The sequence below is a fragment of the Centruroides vittatus genome, unplaced genomic scaffold (genome assembly GCF_030686945.1).
Source record: "Centruroides vittatus isolate TY-2023 unplaced genomic scaffold, ASM3068694v2 contig_17, whole genome shotgun sequence".
NCBI classification, from domain to species: Eukaryota; Metazoa; Arthropoda; class Arachnida; order Scorpiones; family Buthidae; genus Centruroides; species Centruroides vittatus.
Genome location: NW_027121033.1, coordinates 231648 through 257187, shown reverse-complemented (window position 1 = coordinate 257187; position 25540 = coordinate 231648). Strand labels below are relative to the sequence as shown.

General features: G+C 35.4%; 1 protein-coding gene across 1 annotated transcript; it reads right to left on the bottom strand.

Annotated features, from left to right (window-relative positions):
• Window positions 1-1485: 1485 nt before the first annotated feature.
• On the bottom strand, window positions 1486-23586 carry LOC136969077 (BET1-like protein). Its single transcript, XM_067263174.1, has 4 exons — window positions 23440-23586; window positions 18078-18151; window positions 17952-18008; window positions 1486-3514 (listed from the first exon to the last, which is right to left on the bottom strand). The coding sequence occupies exons 1-4, from the start codon at window positions 23453-23455 to the stop codon at window positions 3347-3349; spliced, it is 315 nt and encodes a 104-aa protein (XP_067119275.1). The 5' UTR covers window positions 23456-23586; the 3' UTR covers window positions 1486-3346.
• Between the last annotated feature and the right edge of the window lie 1954 nt (window positions 23587-25540).

Sequence of the window (25540 nt, the reverse complement as noted above, 5' to 3'; positions counted from 1 at the left end):
AAAGACACTTTTTAGAGGATAGTTTCGTATATTTTTAGTATTGTGTCTGCTTAAACCGTGCTCGAGATTCAAAGGTAAGTTTCCAAAACGATTCACTATCTCCCCATCGCGATCGGAAACCAACCACATCAATATAAGTCCACTAAAAATAATTTTTCTATTAAAAAAAAAATGCATACTATATGTACACGAGACAAATCCATACAAGTGCTCTTTAATATGACGTGTATGAACTTTTCCTCTGATATCGATCGATTTTCGGATTAAAGATGTTATCTTGAGACTCATATATCATTTTTTTGTAAATATGTAAGAGCATGTTTAAAGGTCATTTAATGCTTCATACAACTGACATGAATAATTTCTATATTTAAATGCGGAAGGTTTTCTTTTAAACATTTTAATGTCAAAATGTCTGAAGAGTGCTGTGCGATAACTGCGCGAAGAGATGGAACCGTTTTATTTTCTTACATTAAACACGGCTCCGGGTTCGAATTTTGCTATGTGAAGTTTGATGAGCCGTTCGTAAAAATCTGTGGATTCGAGCCGAATTCGAAACCAGTTTCCGGAGCAGTAAGCTAATGTATATCGTTATGGGAGAGACTATCAAATCAAAATAATATTGCAAGCAGGCTAATTACTCGCTGCACATACGGGTACCAAGTAAATTTGTAACAGTATTTGAATCTACCTACAAGTAGGTACCATCCAACATATTTTCATGACCAATGGTCAATTGACAAAGGGAGCATCCTGCCATCTTGAACTAGGATTGAATTCAGGTTTATTTTTATATGGTAATACAACATGTGAGAGATCTTCCAAAGGGCAATGTCTCCTGGAAGGACTTTCTAAGGGAAAATGGTCCTTATTTAGGTGTAACAAATCTAGCAAACTCCATATGGCCAGCCTATTAGCAACACATGAATCCATGACCAAACTTCAGCATTCAGTGGTTTTATCTACTTGGCCACTGGTGAGCAGTCAATTTCAGATGGAAAGAAAAGCCCCAGGAAATTTTCAGGGAGTGGTCCATCCAGATATATAAAGTCCTATCCTTCTCCATCCAAGCAACACAAGAATGATGCTTAGATAGCGAAGGATTGGGAGCCCATGTGTCCCAAACCTGAAAAATTCTTTGCAGCCACACTGATCAATGAGTTGGCTGCGAGGAATTTTACACGTTTTCCTCAGGTCTAACACTTAAATGGGGGCCAGTTTCCCATAAATCATCCTCCCATGACGCATCACTCCTTGGCAAACCACTTGTATTACATTGTCTTTTCCCGTCAATCCTATCCCAACTAAAACTAATATTAGCTGGCATGAGCGAGGGATGGAAAACAATGCCCCATGTGACAATTTCTGAGTCTGAATTGGATTTGAACTCGAATTCCCACAAAAGTATGCTAACCTTTACCGAATATTGGTAGATGTGACACTATTACAAATACTCTAAAATTATCAAAAATATTAGAAACTTCATTAATATTGAAAAAAATTAAAAAATTTATTTTCTAAAATCAAATAGAGCAGTTAATAAAACAGATTTTTCTTTTAATATATAAAACGTCCTTTATAAGAATTGTTACACAAAAATTTTATATACACATAATATTCACTTTATCACACAGTTACATTTATAATAATCCTTACTGAGGCATTTTAAATAATAAAAAGTAAAAGAAGTATTAAATTAAATTGATCTACAGAGTCCCAAAGTTGCAATACATAGAAAAATTGGATTGTCAGTTTCTGGGTTGGAGGACTGGTTGTCATCATTCTTTGGGGTAACCAGTGGTCCCGACCTTATGGATTGTTTCATCTATCTTGACGGGCAATGCAAGGTACTGTACTGTACATGGGCTCTAGAAGTTTTAAAATGTTTGTAAGCCTCTTTTTAGTAATACACAGTGACCTTGTCAAAGATTTGTCAACAGTCCATTCCCTTCATTAAGTAAATACACTGATCCCCTGCTACTGTGCATTTTCTGGTCAATATGACAGCTGAATAGCCAAGCAGTTCAGGTGGCAGACTACTGCTTGGACATCTGGTTTGTAGGATTGAATCTAGACAGGTCAAAAAGCCCCGGCAACTTTTTTTGGCAACTGGTACACCTGGATATGTTGGATCCCATCTTTTGCCACCCAACTGCCCCATTATAGGTCTGGCATAACCCGTAACGGGCTTGCTAAAAATAGGTACTCAAGTGTCCACAGGGCAGAGTTGAAAAAGAAGCACTGTGAAGATGAGCTGTTGATTTTTATCTGCGAGGACACTCAAGGATTTGATATAGAGTAGGGGCGGCCAACCTACAGCATGTAAGGAGAAATAATCTGGCATATAGTGTATCATATGATTTTAATTTATCATCTGTGTTTTTCAATCATCCTTTCAGTTTATCAACTTTTTATATTTATTCTAATTAAAGCATATTCGTTTAATTTCTTTAAATATCGTTATTTGAAATATAAAACTTGGGCATTCATAAACATCTTTAAAGCTAAGTATGTTTACTATATGGCACATGGGTTCAAAGAGGTTTGCCATCCCTGTTTTAGAGGAATATTCAATATGTGGATCACACAAAGATCAAATTTGATTGGAAGCCTAAATTAGAATGCTCATAACACCTATGTTAACACAAGCGAAAAAGAGAGACATCCTAGTGTGTTCAGAAAGATTGTTTTATAAATAAAGTTGCATTTTTCTAATATAGTGTTAAATTTTTTATGTATTGTGACTTTTGGGACACCCTGTATTATCTGTAAACATGTAGGAAGCATCATATTTGATAGGAACAGCTGTAATAAGAAATCTTACTACAGATTTGAAAACAGGTATTAATGCCCATCCAATAAACAGATTGTCTTGAATCTGTTGAATCAAACCCTTGAATGTAAATCTAATTCAAATATATTTTAAGAAACAAAAACTGTTTAGAAAAGTGCTTTAGAACCAGATGCCCATCATCAGGAATCAACAAGATTTTTATCTTATTGATTCCCAGTGATGGGTATATAATTCGAAAGCGCTTGAGTTTTCTAAAAAGGTTTTCCTCCTAGAACAGCAATGATTTGTAAAAATTATCATATTAAATAATATGTATTTTGCAAGTAAATTTCAGCCAAAAGAACATTTTTAAGCAATATTTAAAATAAATAAATATTTCAATCTTTTTTTTTATTTATAATGAAAACATGGAAAAAACAATACCGATATCAAACTAATTACAAAATTCTTTGAAAATTTAGAATGTATGAATAATTATATTAATAAATTTAAATACATATACTTATATAAAGATTAATATGTAGGTTAACTTAAATAATCCGAATCAAACAATCATCTGGTGACTCTCGATATCAAATAATACATGATTATGAATGCGCCGACTAGAAACAAGCTGATGTAGCAAGTGATTTTTCTGTTTCCTCTCCCGGAATTCAAAACCTTGTGCACTCTCCCGAAACTTCCGTGCAAGAAGCCTGTCGTGCCTTCAAAGTCATCTCCCTAAACAAGAAAAAATATGTAAAAATAAATTTCAAATATAACTGAATATTGTATTTAATATATGGGGTGATTTAGAACCTCTGTAACTAAACTCTGGAGCATGATAGATCTTGCAGAAACATTTTAGTGCAACCCACATTCCCTGATGCATTGTTTAGAAGCTATGAGACTATGCAAACAGGCTATAGATGATGGGTAGTACAATAAGAGAAATGACGTTAAATATGTATTGTTTTAAGTACACTTGCAGACAGTTCATGGGTGTTCAAATTATCCACCTAAATCAAACCAACCTAAATACATTTATGACACTGTAGTACACTACTCAAGATCAATTAAGTGTACGTACATTCAAATTCATTTTTAACTACAGTAGAACTCTAATTATCCAAATATCCATTTATATGAACCACCAATTGTCCTCCTTTCTGTTTCCCATTGACATCACTCTTATATCAAAATCAGTGATTCTTATTTGCTGTGATGGATCCAAATGATCGTTAGAATGCACACATTGATGTACAGTACACATAAGATACTGTGACACTACCTTATAATTTCATTCTTTACACATTGACACCACGTATTCAATTTTTCAATTATCCAAATTGCCTGCAGAACAAATTAATTCAAATAATTGGTGTTCTATTGTTCGTTTTGTTTTTGCTATTTAGTTAAAATTTGTTGTATTTCAATATACAGGGTGACAATAATTAACCCGTACAAGTTTTTTGTATCGTAAATTTATTAAAGAAATGAAAATTAGCAAAACAACAGCATATAACAGTGACAATACTTTACGTATTAATCAGATATTCAGCCAGTTTCAAAGTGGACTCCTTTTGCTTTGATGCAGAGCCCCAAACGCGTTTTGAAATTCTCAGCGATGGGCCGCACTCTTCTGGAGACAGTTTGTCTCATTCCCAGCGCAAGGATTGCTTCAGCGACTCCAAACTTTCATGGCGCTTAGAACAGGCCCTGGCCTCCAAAATGGACCACACACTGTAGTCCATTGGGTTCAGATTCGGCGAGTACGGTGGCCATTCCGCAGACGAGATGAAATCGGGAAAATGAGCCTTGCACACTCCTGAGTCTTCTTCGCCCTGTGTGTCGGTGCCGAGTCCTGCTGAAACGTCCATTTCGCACTGACAAAATGCTGCTGAGCCCACAGAAGTACCACAGCCTCGAGAATGTCATGGTGGTACACATCTTGATTGATTTTGGCCCCTTGATCGACGAAAACAAGGGGTGTCTTGCCACTCGCACAAATTCCGCCCCAAACCATGACTGACATTGGATTTTGTGATGTTCGATGACGGCTGAGCTTCCAGGAGCCCCCGCGGACCAGTTCCTGTCGTTTTGATGGTTGTACAGAGAAAAGCTTGTCGTCTGTGAAGAGAATGCACTCCCATTGTCGACCTGCGGCCCGACGCTTGAGTTAACGGGATCTTTGGAGTCTCACGCACTTGTTTTCATCGGTGAGGAGCTGAACCTTTTGGAACTTGTAGGGCTTGAGTACGAGTTCCTTTTTCGCCATTAACCGCACCGATTCGCGATTGATTCTGATCTCACGAGCAATTTTTCTCATGGAGACCTTCGCATGTCAGTCAACTCGCTTTGTGATGATCTTGCGGTTCCTAGACGTGTTGACAGTGCGCTTTCTTCCACGTCCGGGACGGTCACCATTGTGGCCAAGCTCCTTGAATCGCCGAACTGCATCTGAGACTGTCATTTTTGGAACACCGAGCAGACGAACAATTTCACATTGATGCTTTCCTTGCTGGAATAGCTCCAAAATTGCACAACATTTGTTCGACACCATTAAAAAAATAAAGAACTAACCCTTATTACATCGAAAGTACATCTACACAGGCAGGAAATCATGGAGAATTAAACAATAGTATGTAAATTGGTGACAGTAAAAAAGTTCAGGTGCAGCATTGCTACAAACTTTGTACGGGTTAATTATTGTCACCCTGTATATTGTCAAGTTAATTCTTTCATTTTTAACTTCCACTTACATGCAGTATTTAAATTTCTTTATGAATTGCTTATAAGACTTGGTACAAAATTTTATGATAATTTTTGCATTTATGAGTCTTGAATTCATTAACAACATAAAGAAATTTTTTTTGAAATATCTAATATATTTATATTCTAGGCCATGGATGGTAATCTTTTTAAGTCCACATGCCACATAGTGAACATAATTGTTTAAAAATGTTTATGCACACCAAAGTTTTAAACTTTGAATAATGATATTTAAAGAAATGAAACAAATGTGCTTTAATTAGAATAAATGTACAGAAACTGATGAAAAAATGATGATTTTTTGTGATAAACTAAAATTGTATGATACGTCTAGGGCCACATGATTTCTCCCAATGTACCATTGTGGACAGTGTGCTGTAAGTTCACCATCCCTGCCTAGCCAATCAACAATTACTTTCAGAAAAGTTATACTTGTTTAATTATAATGATTGTTAAATTCATTATTTCTTAAAAATGAATTATCAACGATCGCCTTAAAGATCGGGCTATAATTTGGATAATTAAATGATTAATATAAAGTAATTTGTCACTAGAGTGAGGTGTTAGGTGCCATCTCTTAACTAAATTAATAATTATAATTTTGAATAAATTAATAAATAATTTTAGAACATTCTGGAATAAAAACTGGCCCAGGGCAGGGCTTGAACCTACAACCTCCGCTTGCCATGCAGTGCACTTGCCAGTTGCACCACCAGGACCCCGAGCAAGCCTCTGCTTCCAGAAGTATATACAGTGGTGCCTCATATAACGTACTTAATCCGTTCCAGGTGCACGTCCGTTAAGTGAAACGTCCGTTATACGAAACGCATTTTCCCATAGAAATACATGTTAAAACATCTAATTCGTTCCGCAGCATAAAAAAATCAACATGGGGTGTGTTCTTTTATTCCTCCGCGTAACTCTGTGCAAGCGACATCCGTTTAAAAATTCCTGCGGAACGCGTTCCTAAACTCCGGTGGGAGTGCACGCCGCCGAACGGCAAAAACGGCCGCTTGTAGCAGTAGTTTACCGTGGAAAGCAACATGGCGTCCTCCATGGCTCAGATAGTTTCGTTTCCGGGCCCATTATGTGGTTTTATGAATGAGAATTTAGAAATTGTGAAAGCGCGAGTTAGCGCACACGGTGATGTAACTGTCTTTATGAATTTTTTTTTGAGGCTATTTTGAATGCTCTTTCAACAAATAATCCATTTTATGGTTAAATTTTACAATTGGGACTCTTCTTTTGCCTTTTAGAGCTCATATTTTAGAATTATAATATATTCCTCCATCACGATACTATCGATAGTGCGGGCGCCGCCATCTTTCTTTCTTTCACCGTCGTTCCTAAATGCCTACAAACAGCAGCACACCCTCTAGTAGGGGAGACGCAGAGCGACCGCTATTAAAAAACGCACCCATGGAGCAGTCACCAATTATGCCGGAAAGTCCGTTGTTCGCAGCCAGTCCGTTGCTCGAGTCACGTAACGGCCAAACAGAAAGTCCGTTGTTTGCACCGTCCGTTATTCGAGGCGTACGTTATACGAGGCACCATTGTATTAATTTAGATATAACGTTACTGGTTAAACACAGCACTGGCTGGTGATGACTCCTATGTCAATGGCCTAAGAATATTTTCACAACGAAAGTTGCAGGTTCAGGCCCTGTGCTGGGCCAGTTCTTTTATTCCAGAATGTTCTAAAATTATTTATTAATTTATTCAAAATTATAATTATTAATTTAGTTAAGAGATGGCACCTAACACCTCACTCTAGTGACAAATTACTTTATATTAATCATTTAATCAGCCAAATTATAGCCCGATCTTTAAGGTGATTGTTGGTAAATCATTATATATTCATCAGGCTTATTGATGTTTATTATATATATTTCTTAAAAACTTATAAATTATCAGCACAAGTTGCATAACAGAAATCTAATCTATATCTTAATAGTCAAAATTATTTAATATTTAAACAGGTTTAGACACAAGATGCCAATTTGTTGTAGATCAATTTCCTCAAATTAAATCATAAATATTAAAAACAAAACAGCTGAAAAAGATCGGATCAACATCTCGACTCCCAAGGGATAGCCATGACTCCTCCTATCCTTTTCATCTGTCATACACCCTTCTAGCTCAGGCTGATTCATGTTTACTCTGTTGTTGCTTGAACTATAGTTTACGTAAATTTGCATAAATGATCTCATGGTAGCAGTCATTTGTCACAGATAGCATTTTAAATATTTTAATCATCATAGAGAATGTGCCAATGAATGGTGGCAAAGAATTGCGATCCATATTGGAGCAATTTTGGAATCTTCTGCCAATAACAAAATTACACCAAATTTAATTCTATTTGAGTGTGCTGGGCTGAGATTGGCTCATGTATTTAAGTGACTCGTACAACACGGATTCATATAACACGGAACTTATCTACCATGTTATAGGGGGTCTACTGTACACACTAAAAGATATTGCATTATTTAGTCATTTCCTTGTCTTCCTACTGGTCCTGGCTTTCTGTGAGGTTAGCTGATTAAAAAAAATTTTATACTAATGTACGACACCAAATACAGGATATGGAGGTCTTTCAGTGTTAAATTTATTCAGTTGATAAAGTGAATACATGCAATTATTTAACATTTGAAAAAGTCATCCTCAGTTGAACAATGAATATACAAAATTCAAGTAGAGATTTTTAAAAGTGTTTTTTTACATTGGCCAAACTTAAGAGTAAATGCATAGCAAGTGCTTGAATTCGAAGGTGTGTGATAGTTTTGATCTAAATTTAAAACAAATATGGAGGATATTCAAAACATATATAAAGTGTGGTTAAATAAAATACAGTGTAGGGTTAAGTAAAATAACATAAGAACAAAATAAAGCTGAAACAAAGGTAAAGATATCAAAAATTAATCAGAACATAAAAATTCAGGTTTTAACTTTTTGTAAAGTGTTATTCATCTACCAGAGAGTGTGAGAGTGAGGAGTTGCAAGGTTTTAACAAAGATATATATGTTATGGACAAAGTGATTAATCGGGCATTATTCATAATGACCAAAAAGGGCGTGCAGTGTGATGAATATTGATTAATTTATCAAATTGACTGGTCATTATGAATACTGCTATCACCTAGTTGGGCAAAGTGATGATAATACGTTGAGGAGTGATCATCCAACATACGCTAGCCAATCGGCACTCTGAGATGCACATGCCTATCGTGTTTAGTACCAAATTTTAAATTGTGCGACATTTTAATTTGATTAAAAAACTCCGCTTATTTCATTTAGAAATATTTATTTTATTGAATTATTTCAAAAAGAACATGTAATCTTTTAGTATATGTATAGAATAGTACTTTTAGTAAGTACTATTAACTATATTAATTAAATGATAAAATTTTACCTATGTGCACCATTATGGCAGAGGTCGCGACTGTTTGTGCTCCTGACGGATTTGTACAGAGGGGAGCTGCCGGCCGGCTGCCGATTGTTTAATGTCACTAGATATTGATACGTGTGTTCAAGAACTACCGTGAATAAATAACTAGTGACGTTAAACAATCGCCGCCCGGCAGGCGGCTCCCTTCCGGGAGGAATCCGTCGAGAGCACAAACAGTCATGATCACCACCAAATTTGGTACTAAACACAATACACATGCACAACTCAGATTCAAGTGCTGATTGACTAGCGTATGTTGGATGATCACTCCTCAATGTATTATCATCACTTTGCCCGACTAGATGATAGCAGCATTCATAATGACCAGTCAATTTGATAAATTATTGAAATTTATTACAATGCCCGATTTTGTTGGTCATTATTCATAATGCCCAAATTAATCACTTTGTCCATAACATATACAGGTATATCTCGAGTTATGTCGTTCTTGATTATACGTCATTTGTCAAAAAAGTATATGGAAAAATAAAAATCAAGTTTAAGTCATTTTATTCGACTTTACATCCGTCTGCCACAAATATTGAAGTCATAATATCACTAGAAAAGCGTTAAAAGCACATAAAATCATATTAAAATATGTACATTTACAGTAAATGTTAATATAATCATCATAAATCCTAGAGAACAAAACATGAAAACATCTGTGTTTCTGTGTTGTCGTCTTATTTAGCAGTCTTTAAGTGCTCATTATTGGCATTGTCCACCGTAGTTTCGACTTATGTCATTTTTCGACTTACGTCACCTCTCCTGGAACCAATTACCGATGTAAGGCGAGGTATACCTGTATGTATAGACTCCCAGATACAGGGTTGTGCAATCCAATCACTTAAAAATAGAAATTAGGACCAACATTGGTGTAAAATTATTTTCTTATACGTTTTTCGCAAAGTCAGTAGAGAGAGTGATGTTTTTAACATTGTCCTGACGGTTCATTTAAATGGCTTAATAACTTTCTAGTTGTGGCACCTATGTAAAAGAACTTTCTTCCCATTTGTGCTTGCCATAACAGGATTATGCAAATGCCAGACTTCTCCAAAAGGATAAGACAATCCCTATCATTACATAGAATTCTACAGAGCAACAGCTGAAATTTGATGATAATTATGACTCTGTTTTTACATAAGCATGAACTATTCATAAAGTAACAGGTCCTAAGTATAGAATAGGAGATTGTCCAAATATTAGCTTTTTGTTTTTATCATCAGAATGGAGGATGGTGAGCAGAAAGGGAGAACTACAAACCAAGTTGTTGATATATTTAAACTTGAAGAGTGTATACTCAGCATTGCAAATTGCAGTAGCTGCTAAATGCAGTTCATCCTGTATCAAAGCTGGAGATGATGGATATAAGTATGCCTTGCAAATAAGAATGGATATAGCTGTGTTTATGTATTCAAATGGCTGGAAGGAGGAAGAAGCTGGTATCATATATCGTAGAGGTTCTCAAACTGTTTCGATCCACCGGCCCCTTTGTTCCATAAAGTTATACCCAACGCCTCCTAACCCATCAGCAACCCAAACTTTTGCCTTTGATCACCATTCAGTACCCTTCCTCCAGCGCCCCCCTAAATTTACTCACCGCCCACAAGGGGGCAATATCGCCCACTTTGAGAACCCCTGATATATGGGAATAAATTGAACTTTTAGTGTATGATGTACAATTCTATGTCTAGCTACATCTAAAAATGTGATTTTTCTGTCTTGCTCTTTCTCAATAGAAAATGAGATGGAAGGGTAAACATCAGACAAGAATTTAACAAAAGTTAAAAATTCTTCAAAGGAACCTTCCCAAACTATTAAGATATCATCTGTGGATCTAAGATATAAAATGGGATAGCATATTGCAAGGGGAAAAGAGAAGACTAAATTCAATATTTTGCATGACCAAATTGACCAAAATTGCAGAAAGAGGGGAGCCCATGGGACACCCTGGTTTTGCAAAAAATATTGCCCATTAACCTCTTCTATCCCTTCTTGTCTACATCTATACTATATAGCCATTCTGATAATCTGACAATAATTTTAGACAAGAAGAAATGGACTAAATAAAGATTCAGTCCATTCCTTTAAGTCTTATCCATTTCAAGTCTCGTCTGATTATTTGATCTAGTATAAAGCTATAAACAGTTTTGAAATTTTGACCAGAGACAGGCAGTATTACCATTTTGTACTTTAAAAATTAATTTGTTTTATTAAGTAATTTAGAACTGTTTAGAGAAAAAAAACTGAAGAGAATCAAGATTCAAACCTGCTTAAACATTTGATTACATATTTGACATATATGGTGATACCTCATACTTTGAATGATTATAACTTCAAATATTCAAGAATTTGAATGCTAAATTTGAGAATAATTCAATGCAGAACATGTTTCAACATTCAATCAACATTCAAACTGTGCATGCAGGAAAAAAATTGCACTTGCATGTAAACAACTTCTGTTGTATACCAAAATGTACCAATGTATACTAAACTCCTCTCTTGCTCTTACTTTGAGAGTGTCTTGTGTTACACTCATGTCCTTTCGGTACTCTTTTTTGCTATATTTTTGGTGTATTTGGTTTTATAATATATATATATATATATATTATTATATATATATGTTATGGACAAAGTGATTAATCAGGCATTATGAATAATGACCAAAAAGGGCGTGCAGTGTGATAAATATTGATTCATTTATCAAATTGACCGGTCGTTATGAATACTGCTACCACCTAGTCGGGCAAAGTGATGATAATACGTTGAGGAGTGATCATCCGACATACGCTAGCCAATCGGCACTCGGTTGCGTGTATGTATCGTGTTTAGTACCGAATTTTAAATTTGATTAAAAAAAAACTCCACTTATTTCATTTAGAAATATTTATTTTTTGTGAATTATTTCAAAGTACTATTAACGGATATTCTTCCGGTAAGTTAGAAGTAACTTCCATTTTTGACTCTCACTTTTTCTATCATTAACAAATACGCTGATTTTGTAAAAATTTAATTGTTTTCACCATATTAACTCATTTAATCTGCTTGTTCATTAATGATTCTTCCATGATCGTTACTTTTGTCAAAGAAAAAAAATTAACTACTGGTCACATAAATTTAAAATTCGGTACTAAATGCAGTACGCATGCGCAACTAAGATGTAAATTCTGATTGGCTAGCGTATGTCGGATTATCACTCCTCAATGTATTATCATCACTTTGCCCGACTAGATGGTAGCAATATTCATAATGACCAGTCAATTTGATAAATTTTTGAAATTTATTACAATGCCCGATTTTGTTGGTCATTATTCATAATGCCTGATTAATCACTTTGTCCATAACATATATATATATAACCAAATACACCAAAAATAAAGCAAAAAGAGATATATAATATAATAATAATAATAATAATAATAATAATAATAATAATAACTTTCCCGTGGTCACCACCTGGTCGTGGTGGGAGAGCCCAGTAATTTTACTGATCCATAGGGCAATGCAGGCTGGAGCACAAGCTCCTGGTAGGGACACCCATGCCAGTAAGGTCTATGGGGAGAAATGAAGCTAAGAGTGACCACACCCACATTCAGTGGAGATATTTATTATGGTGATAACTAGATCAAAGTGTGATACCGGCTCGGACGTCGCCCGGGTTAACAAGGTCCGCGTTCGTGGGTTAGGCAGAGGCTCACGTTCGAAAAATAGGCCACAGTCTCCCCTGGTTACCGGTGGCGAAAGCAGCACCGGCCCAAGCATGGCTACTGCAATGCCCTCAACAGATGTGAGAAACCAACCCAGCCTTGGTGTTTCTGTGGCAATGCATCCACAGACCACAAAGGCTGGAAAACCACGCCAACGGATGAAATGGACAGTAGAAATGAACGAGTTTATCATCCGTACTTATTACACGATCACAAAACTGGAAACAAACATGACAGCATACAGACAACAACTACACCATAAATTCACACAACAATATCCTCACCTCACTGTCACTGAACAAAGGGTTGTTGATCAAAAAAGAACAATTATACACAACAACCTTATCTCCACAAACAACACTTGAACTTATCAAACAACAGGTTGCTGATCAAATACATCAACAGACAGAAACATCTAACATTAATGAAGATCATGTAACCTGTCAGGATAATCCAGCAACAAGCATTGATAATAACACACATACAACAATTACCACTAATGATACTACAGACACTTCCTCATCCATCACTGATAACATAGACTTGGATTTAGTTAATACGCTCTCACTTATATTTCAGGAAACACTCACTAAATATACAGGTACAGATCCCACACAAACGACCACGAATACCAAAAATCAACACGTCAAAGAAAGTAGGAAACACTAAATTATGTAAACACTCACTTACTACCACACTACATTCATTCAATTTCTACACTCGCAGACATTCATACATTAGTTTATGCTGGGGCAGTCACAGTAGTGACACACCATGGACTGAAAGTACAATCACAGACAAATACACAGAAAACACAATTCTATCACAAGCCTGCCTGGCAGAGAAGAATAGAAACACAAATAAATGACATTAGACAGCAATTAGGCAGGCTAACAGAATACACTAAAACAACATAACACCCAAATTAAGGAAACAGCTCAAAAACATTTTCAAGAAAATAAAACACACACAAAACACGAACATCACAACACACGCATTACAGAATACATTGATACACTAAAACAAAAACTTGCTGCCAAAGCACGTAGACTCAAACGATACAAAACATGTACACTACGAAAACAACAAAATAAATTATTTACAAACAATGAAAAACTCTTTTACAGACAAATTAATAACAAAGCAAACACTGATACACAGCACAGTGGCACACCAACAGAAGAAGAACTCACAACATATTGGTCTTCTCTTTGGTCCAGTGCTGTCACGCACAATGCTGATGCAGGCTGGATCGAGGAGGAGAACAGAAACTTGCACAACATACCAACTATGCCCTGTGTTGAAATAAACATACATGATTTCCAATACACTGTTAACAGAACACACAACTGGAAGACACCTGGTGTAGACAACATTCACAATTTCTGGTACAAAAAGTTTACATCACTGCACCAGGAACTAGCTAAACACCTAACACACATCATCATCAATCCACAAGACATGCCAAATTTTCTTACTCAGGGCATCACCTACATGAAACCTAAAAACAACAATACCACAGACCCCACACAATACAGACCAATTACATGTCTTCCAACACTCTACAAATTATTGACATCCTGTATTGCAAACAAAATATACAAACATGTTGAAGAACACGACATTCTAACAGAACAACAAAAAGGTTGTCGCAGAAACCACAGGGGATGCAAAGAACAGTTACTCATAGATTCAGTCATTCTACGGCAAGCACACAGACAACACAGAAACATACACATGGCATATATAGACTACAGAAAAGCATTCGACAGTGTTCCACACAGTTGGCTGCTACATATCCTACACATGTACAAAATACATCCATCACTCATTGCATTCTTTCAAAACACTATGCAGCACTGGAGAACAACACTACATCTGAGGGTTAGTAACACTTCCATACAAACAAACCAAATTTTTATTAGGCGAGGAATTTTTCAAGGAGATTCCTTGAGTCCTCTCTGGTTCTGCTTAGCCCTGAACCCATTATCCAACATGTTAAACAACACGCAATATGGTTACAATATCAGACACAAAAAAACAACACAGTTTACACTGTCACATCTCATGTACATGGATGACATAAAACTTTATGCATCCACACAAAAACAACTTCATCAACTCCTACAAATCACACATTCATACACCAAGGACATACAAATGGAATTTGGCCTAGATAAATGCAAAACACTTCACATAGAAAAAGGAATCCTGAAGAAAGAAGATTTTGCACTTGGAAATGGAGACGTTATTGAATCCATGGAAGAGGGCGAGTTCTACAAGTATTTAGGATTCCAACAGGCCAAACTAACAGAACACGCACAAATAAAGCAAAGATTAATTAAAGAATACCAAAGTAGGTTAAATGCTATTCTCAGAACACAGTTAAATGCAAAACACACAGTTAAAGCAATAAACACATATGTCATCCCAGTACTCACATATTCTTTTGGAGTTATACATTGGACTCACACAGATCTTGAGCAACTCCAAAGGAAAACAAGAACTACACTTACTAAGCATAAACAACATCATCCTAAATCCGCCACAGAAAGATTAACCCTTCCACGTAAAGATGGCGGACGTGGCCTGATTGACATAGTTAACTTTCACTACAAACAAATACAGTCACTGCGAGAGTTTTTCTACAAAAAACAAGAAACATCACAATTACATAAAGCAGTAACTCTAGCAGACTCGAATAACACACCATTAAACTTACACTCACATCATATGGACACAACACAACATATAAAAAGCATAGACACCATTAAGCAATCGTGGGCTCGAAAGGCACTCCATGGCAGGCATCCTTATGATCTGGCCCAGGATTTTGTTGACAAAACTGCATCAAACAGCTGGTTAGCTCGGGGATGCCTCTTTGGGGAGACGGAAGGATTCATGATTGCCATACAGGATCAGGTCATAAATACTAAAAACTACAGAAAACACATACTCAAAGATGCAACACTCACAAATGACACATGCAGAAAATGTCACATCATGCCAGAAACTATACAACACATCACCTCTGGTTGCAAGCTCTTGGCACAGACAGATTATTTACACAGACATAATCAAGTAGCAAATATAATACACCAAGAGCTTGCAAAGAAACACAAATTAGTAGACATCCACGAACCATACTACAAATACATTCCACAGACAGTATTGGAAAACAACACGCACAAAATGTACTACGACAGAGCCATAATCACAGATAAAACAATTTACCACAACAGACCAGACATCACACTTATTGACAAACACAATAAAATCACATACATTATAGACATATCCATTCCAAACACTCACAATATACAAAACGCATGCACTGAAAAAATTAGCAAGTACACAGAACTCGCCCAGGAAATAAGGCATCTGTGGAGGATGGATAGGGTGCTTATTGTACCTGTTGTTCTCTCCTCTACAGGTGTCATACCACACACACTACACAAAAGCCTGGGCACATTAGAATTGAATAGAAACACATACATCACACTACAGAAGGCCACTATATTGAATACATGTCATATTGTGAGAAAATTCCTGAATACAGACACACACACTGATACACTTCTTTAATTTCTGTTTTGGTTACTATGCCTTGACTTTGGTCCGGCATAGTACACAGCCACCGGTGTTAACCGAGTATATCTCACTTAACCCAACATAATAATAATAATAATAATAATAACTCTCCCGCAATCACCACCTGGTCGTGATGGGAGAGCCCAGTAATTTTACTGATCCATAGGGCAATGCAATGCAGGCTGGAGCACAAGCTCCTGGTAGAGACACCCATGCCAGTAAGGTCTATCGGGAGAAATGAAGCTAAGAGTGACCATGCCCACATTCCGTGGAGATATTTATTATGGTAATAACCAGATCAAAGTGTGATACCGGCTCGGACGTTGCCCGGGTTAACAAGGTCCGCGTTCGTGGGTTAGGCAGAGGCTCACGTTCGAAAAATAGGCCACAGTCTCCCTTGGTTACTGGTGGCGAAAGCAGCACCGGCCCAAGCATGGCTACTGCAATGCCCTCAACAGATGTGAGGAACCAACCCAGCCTTGGTGTTTCTGTGGCAATCCACAGACCACAAAGGCTGGAAAACCATGCCAACGGATGAAATGGACAGTACTTATCATCCGTACTTACTACACCATCACAAAACTCGAAACAAACACGACAGCATACAGACAACAACTACACCGTAGATTCACACAACAGTATCCTCATCTCACTGTCACCGAACAAAGGGTTGTTGATCAAAAAAGAACAATTATACACAACAACCTTATTCCACAAACAACACTTGAACTTATCAAACAACAGGTTGCTGATCAAATACATCAACAGACAGAAACATCTAACATTAATGAAGATCATGTAACCTGTCAGGATAATCCAGCAACAAGCATTGATAATAACACACATACAACAATTACCACTAATGATACTACAGACACTTCCTCATCCATCACTGATAACATAGACATGGACACTTCTTTAATTTCTGTTTTGACTACTATGCCTTGACTTTGGTCCGGCATAGTACACAGCCACCGGTGTTAACCGAGTACATCTCACTTAAACCAACATAATAATAATAAATTCCTATCTATTAACAGCTGTGGCATGTAAGAAGTGTGCAGAAGCAATGAAATCTAAGAGGAAGGTTTGATGATTGAGGTGAAAAAAACCTTATTGCAAAGCACAAAAGCAGTACTCTTATGTGGCAGATCTGATGGCCATGTTTAAGATGCTATAGTTATAGTCAATGGTGTGCAACCAGACTGATCTGGGTTTGTTATCAGCAAATATTTGAACTGTTTTCATAATTTTGCAGAGGTGTAGCCTATAATAAAAGGTCGTCTCTGTGAAGAAAGACTGCTATGTTCCTGATGATCAGACTTGATGGAACTGAAGACAACTTAGTTTCTTCAATTTTTAAAAATTTTTAAAAAATACTGTCTGACATTATAACTGAAATAAATTGTGTATTACTGTTTAAGTTTATCAAATGAATATTGTTTAAGATCTGAAAAATGGATTAATTCACTTTCCATTAGTTCTAATGGGAAAAACTGATTTGGACATTGTGGAATTCAGAGTTCAAATGACCTCACGAAACAATTTAAATTCAAAGTATAAGGTACTGTACATCTGTACCTTTATTTATTTTGGAAGCAATTATTAACTTATAACATCGTTATTTTGGAAGTAAACGATAAAATGTAATGTAAATAACATACCATAGAATCTAAAAGTTTATTATGTTCTTTTGTCTCCACTTCAATGTCATATGCAACCTGAACAAAAAAACAGTTTTTAAATATCTTCATAGTAAATATTAAATATAAAATCATTATAATACTTACGCTTCTGAGTTTAGAAACTTTCTGTGAGAGTTGTTCTGTTAGATACCTATTCTGAGATTCCAGTACATCATCATCTGTAACAAGACAGGATAAAAATTTTGTTCATCAAGTGTATAATAATAAAATAATAAAGCAAATGCATATTTTAGTTGAGGACCTAGATCAGGGATAGTCAACCTTTATATACCTACCATCCACTTTTGTATCTTTGTTGGTAGTAAAATTCTATAACCGCCCATCCGGTTCTACAGTAACTTAATTTAGCGCAACTGCAAAGTACTTGTAATTTTTGAGTGGAGGTTTAGTAAAGATATGTAGTTAAATTTATTTTTTACTTTTACTTTGCATATGTTTAACAGACAATTTTTTTCCAGTGCACTATATGTTTTTTTTTTTATGCCAAACTGAAAAAAAGCAACCAAATCTGGCAAGGCTGGCCCCATCACGAAACAAACTCAACTCGAATGATGGCCGCTGTTACATCCTGCCCTTGTTATGTGCACTAGAGTGCAGTACAACCTGCTCTGTCAGTGAGTCATAAATGCGTGGTGATGAAAAAGTAGCTTCAACATCAGACAAAACCCCTACTGCCCTCCATGAAAGCTCAAATCGCACACTAGTGGACGGTAGAACCAGGTTGACTACCACCGACCTAGATGAACCCACGATGAGTATGATTAAAAGGCTCTCTTACCTCCCCAGGGTAGAAAGAGTAAAAAATGAAAAGAGAATAACATTACGTGTGTCACTGTAATGGTCCATTCAATGTGATCCCATAAATGCTCAATTGGGTTGCGATTGGGTGATTGTGTAGGACAGGAAAGCATTTTTATATTTCACACACCTAGAAACTCTGACTGATTTCGCAGTACTCTTTGGATCATTGTCATGCTGGAAAACAAACCCTTGCCCTAACTTTAATTTTCTTACCGATTTCCAAACATTTTCATTTAAAATATGTTTATACATGTGTTGATTTATTATTTCATTAATGAATTCCAGAGTTCTAGCACCATTTTCAGACATACAACCCCAAACTAGCACTAAACTGCCACCATATTTCACTGTAAGATTCAGGTTTTTCATTTTTAGAGATTCTCCAGATTTTCTCCATACTTTTAGGTGACCATCTGAGCCAAAAACATGCGTTTAACCCTTTGCCTTAAAAGTTGCCTTAAAAAGGCAAACTTTAACCTTTTGTGCTGATAAATGGCTTTTTCTTAGCTACACAACTTTTATAACCACTTTTTATTAAAATTCTTCTCACAGTTTCAGCAGATGCTTGTACTCCAAGTTGTACAGAAGCCTTGGCAGAAGCTTAGGAGCACTTATTCCCAGATTTTTCTTCAGTTTTCCGATAATGGCGTGTTTCTGTCTCGAGGTAAATAATTCAGGGCGTCCAGTTTGAGCCCTATTTACTACATTGTCTTTCTGAGTTTTATAATTGTATCTTGTGTTCAGGACTTTGAAATGGGGGAACCGTTCAGAAAGATTTCGTACAGATTTTCCCTTTTGCCACTCCTTAATAACATGTTCTTTAACAAGACTGGTTAACTCTTTTGTTTTCATTGTTTATGACGAGAAAAGAAGTATCAAACAAATACTTTAACTAACTTGCTGATGAGAATAGTTGGAGACACATTTTTATGCAAATGATCAGACGCTTTTTATCATTTATTTCCTCTGTCCGGATACTTTTGTGATGTGAAATTTTCACAGTTTGAAATAAAATTACATTTCTCTTTTTGATTAACTTTTTTACATATTTAAATAATTTTTCTAATGTAAAAAAAGTCTGAGGATTTCAGATCTATCATTATTTTTTTCCTATTTCACACGAGAAATGAGTTATAACTAAAAAACTCTTACATGTTATAGGTGTCTGGATACTTTTGTGACATAGCGTATAAAAAGCTGGCAAGGGATCTCACTTGACTTTCTGAGCACTCAAACAAGTGGTAAAAGATATTAACAGACACAATTTTTTCTTTTTTTAAACTCCTTTGGGTTTAACTTGGAGGTCTCAAAACATTGAGATTTGCAAAAACAAAAAAACACCATGTAGTAAGCAGAGGTTGCAGGTTTGACTCCTGCTCTGGACCATTTCTTATCTTCCAGACTATTCTAAATTTAAAATTAAATTATAGTTACTACTTTCATTAAGAAATGGCACCCAATGTCTACCTCTAGTTGTTCTATTCATGTAATTTCTAATTAATATATATAGCATAATTTCTGCCCAATTAATTTGGCTTACAGTTGGATAATGCTCTGTTTTAATTTTGTTGTTCTATTCATGTAATTTCTAATTAATATATATAGCATAATTTCTGCCCAATTAATTTGGCTTACAGTTGGATAATGCTCTGTTTTAATTTTGGTTTTAAATAATTCTTTTACTTAATTTTAAATGTAATAAAAGATATGTATAAAAGAACTTTCATTTTTACTAGTTTCCAGTAAAAAGTCATTTGCCTGCAATTCATTCTAAATTGAGAATCATTCAGTACAAAAGTGTTATTTAAATGGCTCTAAAATCCTTATGCATGAGACAGTTTTAGATCCTCAATTATAGAATTATCTTGATAATGAATTTGGCAGACAATGGATTGGAAGTAAATTCAATGATATCTTGAAGTACATAATACATGACCATTCACTCTGAAGAATTAGAAGAGAAAATTTCTCAAAGTTATCTGAAAAAGAGCTATTGGAAACTGTTTTAATGATGATTTCTAATTGTTAATATGACACCTATCAAAAAAAAAAAAATAATTAAAATGTGCACGAAAAATATAGGGAAATGAACAGGTGATTTCTAAGCAGCAGGCCAAGTGAATAAAATCATTGAACACATCTGACCGACAAGCTGGTCACGTGGAGTTTTCTGGAATTTATACATGGCTAACACCTAAACAAGGGTCAATTTCCCATAAAAGTCTTTTGAAGAGGCACATCCCCCTTGCAGATTGCTGATATGTTGCACTGCCTTATTCCTTTAATTCAATCCAACTAGCATTCATAAGGAATTCATGGTTACACTGTACAAAACATCAAAGATTGATGTTTTTGCTTTAATAACAGCTAGTCTAGATGTCTTCTTTTTGTGTATATGTGCATGTGATAAAGCCATCTCATAGTAAGGCCTTTCAATCTCTCCTTACAATGCAATTATTTACAATAACTAAAAACAATGAAAAGAGGAAGAGAAGCAATAACAATTTTGACAAAGACTGTTTACCTGAACTTTTATCAAGATAATAATCTACACCAAGTAGCACCAATGAACAAAATAATACAAATGTCATATTGGTTGTAACCAAGAACTTTAAACAGGCGAGTCCAGTTAAAGAACTGGCTTACTAGTGTAAGATTTAGGCACTAATATAACATTTGTATTACAACATTCATTAGAGCTATCAAGTGTAAGCTACTGTTTCTACATGAAGCTTAGGTAAAACTCTTTTGTTAAAATTATTACTGCTCTTCTCTCTCCAGATCATTTTAGTTTCCATAAACAAGTTCACTATAATAAGAGATTGAGAGGCCCAGCAAAGATGAAGGGGTCTTATGCCATATACATACAGACCTAATAAATGCAATAAATTCAAAAAAGAAGGAATGTTTAAATGTCCATTATATGTGGTATATATATATTTTACAATGTTATTATTCATTAATGCATGATTTTTGAATTTTTAATAAGTGAAATGATAAATTTAGATTTAGTCTATAGAAAATAGTCAATAATTGCAAAACGAGACTTATATTTTAAATGAAAATAGCAACTAAATGCATTTAATATTTTGTTTATATACATATTTAAATATATAGATTACAGCTACTAATAGATAGAACCTACTTTTACATAATTCATATATAAATACTGGGTCTTCCAAAAAGAACACTACCATTTTAAATTACCATAACTACAGTATGTCAATTATTATCAGAGAAGTACACAACAAACACCAATCAACAGACTAACCGTGCAAGTTTCGTCTCCCATCTGCATTTGAACATCTCGTCGTCAGTGTCATGTTATCCTACGGACAAAACAGGCAATTGCCAGCACCCCAACCAATCTTTTATAAGAAAATATTTCCCCAAAGAAAAACATCTGTACACAGGGCTCCATGAAGACATAATGTGCCACTGCTCATTGTATATTACCTCAAGGAAGAACTGTAGACATGTGATCAGGGGTAAATCCTGACCAAAATTTTTGGGCATGTTGAAAGTTATAATAAGAATAATAGGCCTATCTCTAGCACTAAACAATAGGCAGAAACATTATTTGATATGAATAAAAAAGTATGGACTATTATAAAGCCCAATGAAATACACAAAATATATTATTTTGAAAAAGTATTAAAAATTTATGATAATAATTCAATTTTTGTTGGCCCTTGACACTGGGGATCATGGCTTAAGCTCTATTAGTCCCTATGTAGATCCACCCCATACACAATACATGTATGCTGACTGGGTACTGCAAACTTTCGATACAATCTGGCCATGTTAAATGCTTTGAATGATGTCATGCATGTGCACTTGTTTGCCACTGCAAACCTCCATACAAGCAAGCAATCGAGTTCCTGCAAGCTTTGCACTGACTTAAAACAGTTAGCAGCTAGCTGTCAGTGTAAAAGCAAACACAAATGATAAAAGAATTTACACGTTAGAATAAATCATTAATGGATTATTTGTTCTCACATAAAAAGTATATTGACAGTCAAAACTTTCTCTTAAGCATGCGGTGCATGCTAAGCAAGCGCAGAGAATTCACCTCTGGTAGATGAAAACGACAACGTCCTATACCGAAGGCACCATCTGCAGTCTACGAAATCGGAATTATCCATCATCACGCAACGCTCATAATCTGCGGGAACCTTAGAACCGCGGCTGCCACAGAAGGAGCGGCAACAGATATGCCACATTGAGCTTGGAAAGAATACGAGTATCAGTTGGACACGTGATGTATGCACCCAACGGATAGATGCAAAACTTCAGACCATTCTCCATGTTTTTACGTACATTACAATGCTACTAGATAATAATTTAAAATGGTGGCACTATTTTCGGAAGACCCTTGTATATGCATTGATCTGGAAGTAAATTCTACTCTGTAAGACATTAAAAACCTCATATTTTAGAATATAAATGGAATTAGAGACGTAATAATGTATAAAATAAGCAATAAACTAGAAATTCTCTAAATACAGCAATTACTATTAGAGAATTGTGTCATAGAATCAGCAGGAATAATTAGGCCTAACTTCATTGATGAAATTTGTAATAAACTCCATCATTTTCTTCGTTTTAATAAATTAATTCGTATAATATTCAATAAATACGATACCTTTCGCATGATCCATCACGTTTTATTTCGATTCGAAGAAACTGGTATGACTAAATTGAGTAAATACAAATTGACAAATTTACTTTCATAGCATTCTAAAACCTGCACCGAACTTACTCCGCGTTTATTGATGGCGTAGTTAATTACCAGGGAAACGGATTTGGAACGGTTCCGAACAAGAAAACGAACGTGCGGAAAAACATATTCTAAAATTTAACGAAATTAATTTTTCGTTATTAATATTATAAATTTATTTTAAATTATTAATGTATGTAAATTTAATTTAAATTATGTAAAATTTAAAATTAATGATGTAAATTTTACGTATGTTACTGTAAAAATCGTAGTGTTTTTCGGTACTTTTCATTAACCTCGGGGTAATTAATTACGAAATGAAATAATTCGTGTGATTTACTTATATTATATAAATAACGGTCTTATCGATGGTCGATGTAATTAAAGTGGCTTCGAGGGGCCCGGGATCGAATCCCGATGTATCAAAGAAGCCCAAAAATTTTTTGGAGGGTGGTCCACCTGGATGTGTTAGGCCGCATCACTAATAATGGACTTGTTATAGTGCCCACCGGGTCAAGTTAACCTTGTAGCGTGTACAGTACACGCTATTTTTATTGCGAAATTTATTTTGGAACACAAAAGTAATAGGATGAAAATTAAAAGCAAATAGTCTAGAACTTAACTTTCTTTAAAAATGATCGAGATAAAAAGGATTGGTTTTAATGTGGGTATAGAATAGGTTTGGTATGCACAGCATAAGAGTAGCGTGAAAATAAAACTACTTACTATTGGCTGAGTGGATTAAATCACCGAACACGGCTTGGTCTTGGATTCGTGTTTGGTTAACAAGCTGGCCACTTGGAGTTTTCTGGGTTTTTTCATGTTTACAACACATAAATAGGGGCCAGTTTCCTTAGAAAGTTCTTCCGGGAAGCATCTGCTCCTCGGCAAATCGCAACCGACCAATAACAAATAAACCTAAACCCAAACTGAAACTTTTGCCTCTACCTAACAAAACCGAAACAACCAGCTATTTTGAAATTTTATCAGAACACCAGGTTTCGGTTTCGGTTTATCAGAACAACGTTTTTTGTATTTAATCTATGATTTGTTGAAGAAAACTTTAAAGAAAATACAAAAGATTTTATTAAAAATGCGGCATTATAAATGAGTGTACAACAATGTTTTAAAAATTTTTGAAAACTCTTTTCGCACTAAAAAAGCCTTTTAGCAAGCTCATTATAGATGATTCGGCCAGGCCAAATGCAGAGGCCGGATGGTAAAGAACGGCGGCCCGACACATTGGGAAGGACCATCTCCCGAAGAATTTTTAACGCTCTGGAGAACCCGAGATTGAATTGTTTGCAATTATATTTTTTACTTTTATAATACATCTATCAGTGGCGTGCCGTGACATTTGACGATAGGGAAGCTGTGTTTCTGTAAGAAGCCGACTTACAGAGGCAATCAATTAATTGCGCGTCACGGCCCGTTTGTATTCGTTTGTTCGATAAACCAGTAAAAACCGTATGATTCTTTAAATGTATTTTTAATAGATAATCTGACATACTTAATAAATAACGGAGGTAATTGTATTGAACTTTCTTATTAGATTTAATAAATTTTATCGTCAAAATGTCGAAATTGTTTTGTCGACGTATTTATATTTAATTTAGGCATCGGTCTTTCTCTTTTAATAATGTTTTCTTTTTCATTACATGGTCTTGAGCCAAAACTTTTTTAAAATAAATTTTTAAATCACTAGCCACGATATAAGGGCTAAAATTAAGATTATAAAAAAATCTTATTTGGTAAAACAAAATGTGTGACGAATACACATACCTAGTACAAAAATTCTTCAATTGTACGAATATACTTTTAAAGAAACTTATAATTAAATATAACTTTGTGAAGAAACGTACATAAAAATAACAAAATATTCTTTACTTTTTAAATCTTAAAACAATCCACTTACAAGTTAGTGAAATAGCTCCCTACGAGTGGCTAATGAATGGAATTGGAGACGGTTTAGGTAGGCGTGTCCGTGCCAAATCCCGAGGGTGCCGATACCGGTCAATGTAAAATT

Excerpts from the sequence above, each read along its gene's own strand:
- LOC136969077 (XM_067263174.1), bottom strand. Across the intron at positions 18,009-18,077 it reads AAGTTTCTAAACTCAGAAGC|GTTGCATATGACATTGAAGT; the intron begins GTAAGTATTATA and ends TTTTTTGTTCAG. Across the intron at positions 3,515-17,951 it reads ATAAACTTTTAGATTCTATG|GGAGATGACTTTGAAGGCAC; the intron begins GTATGTTATTTA and ends TTTCTTGTTTAG.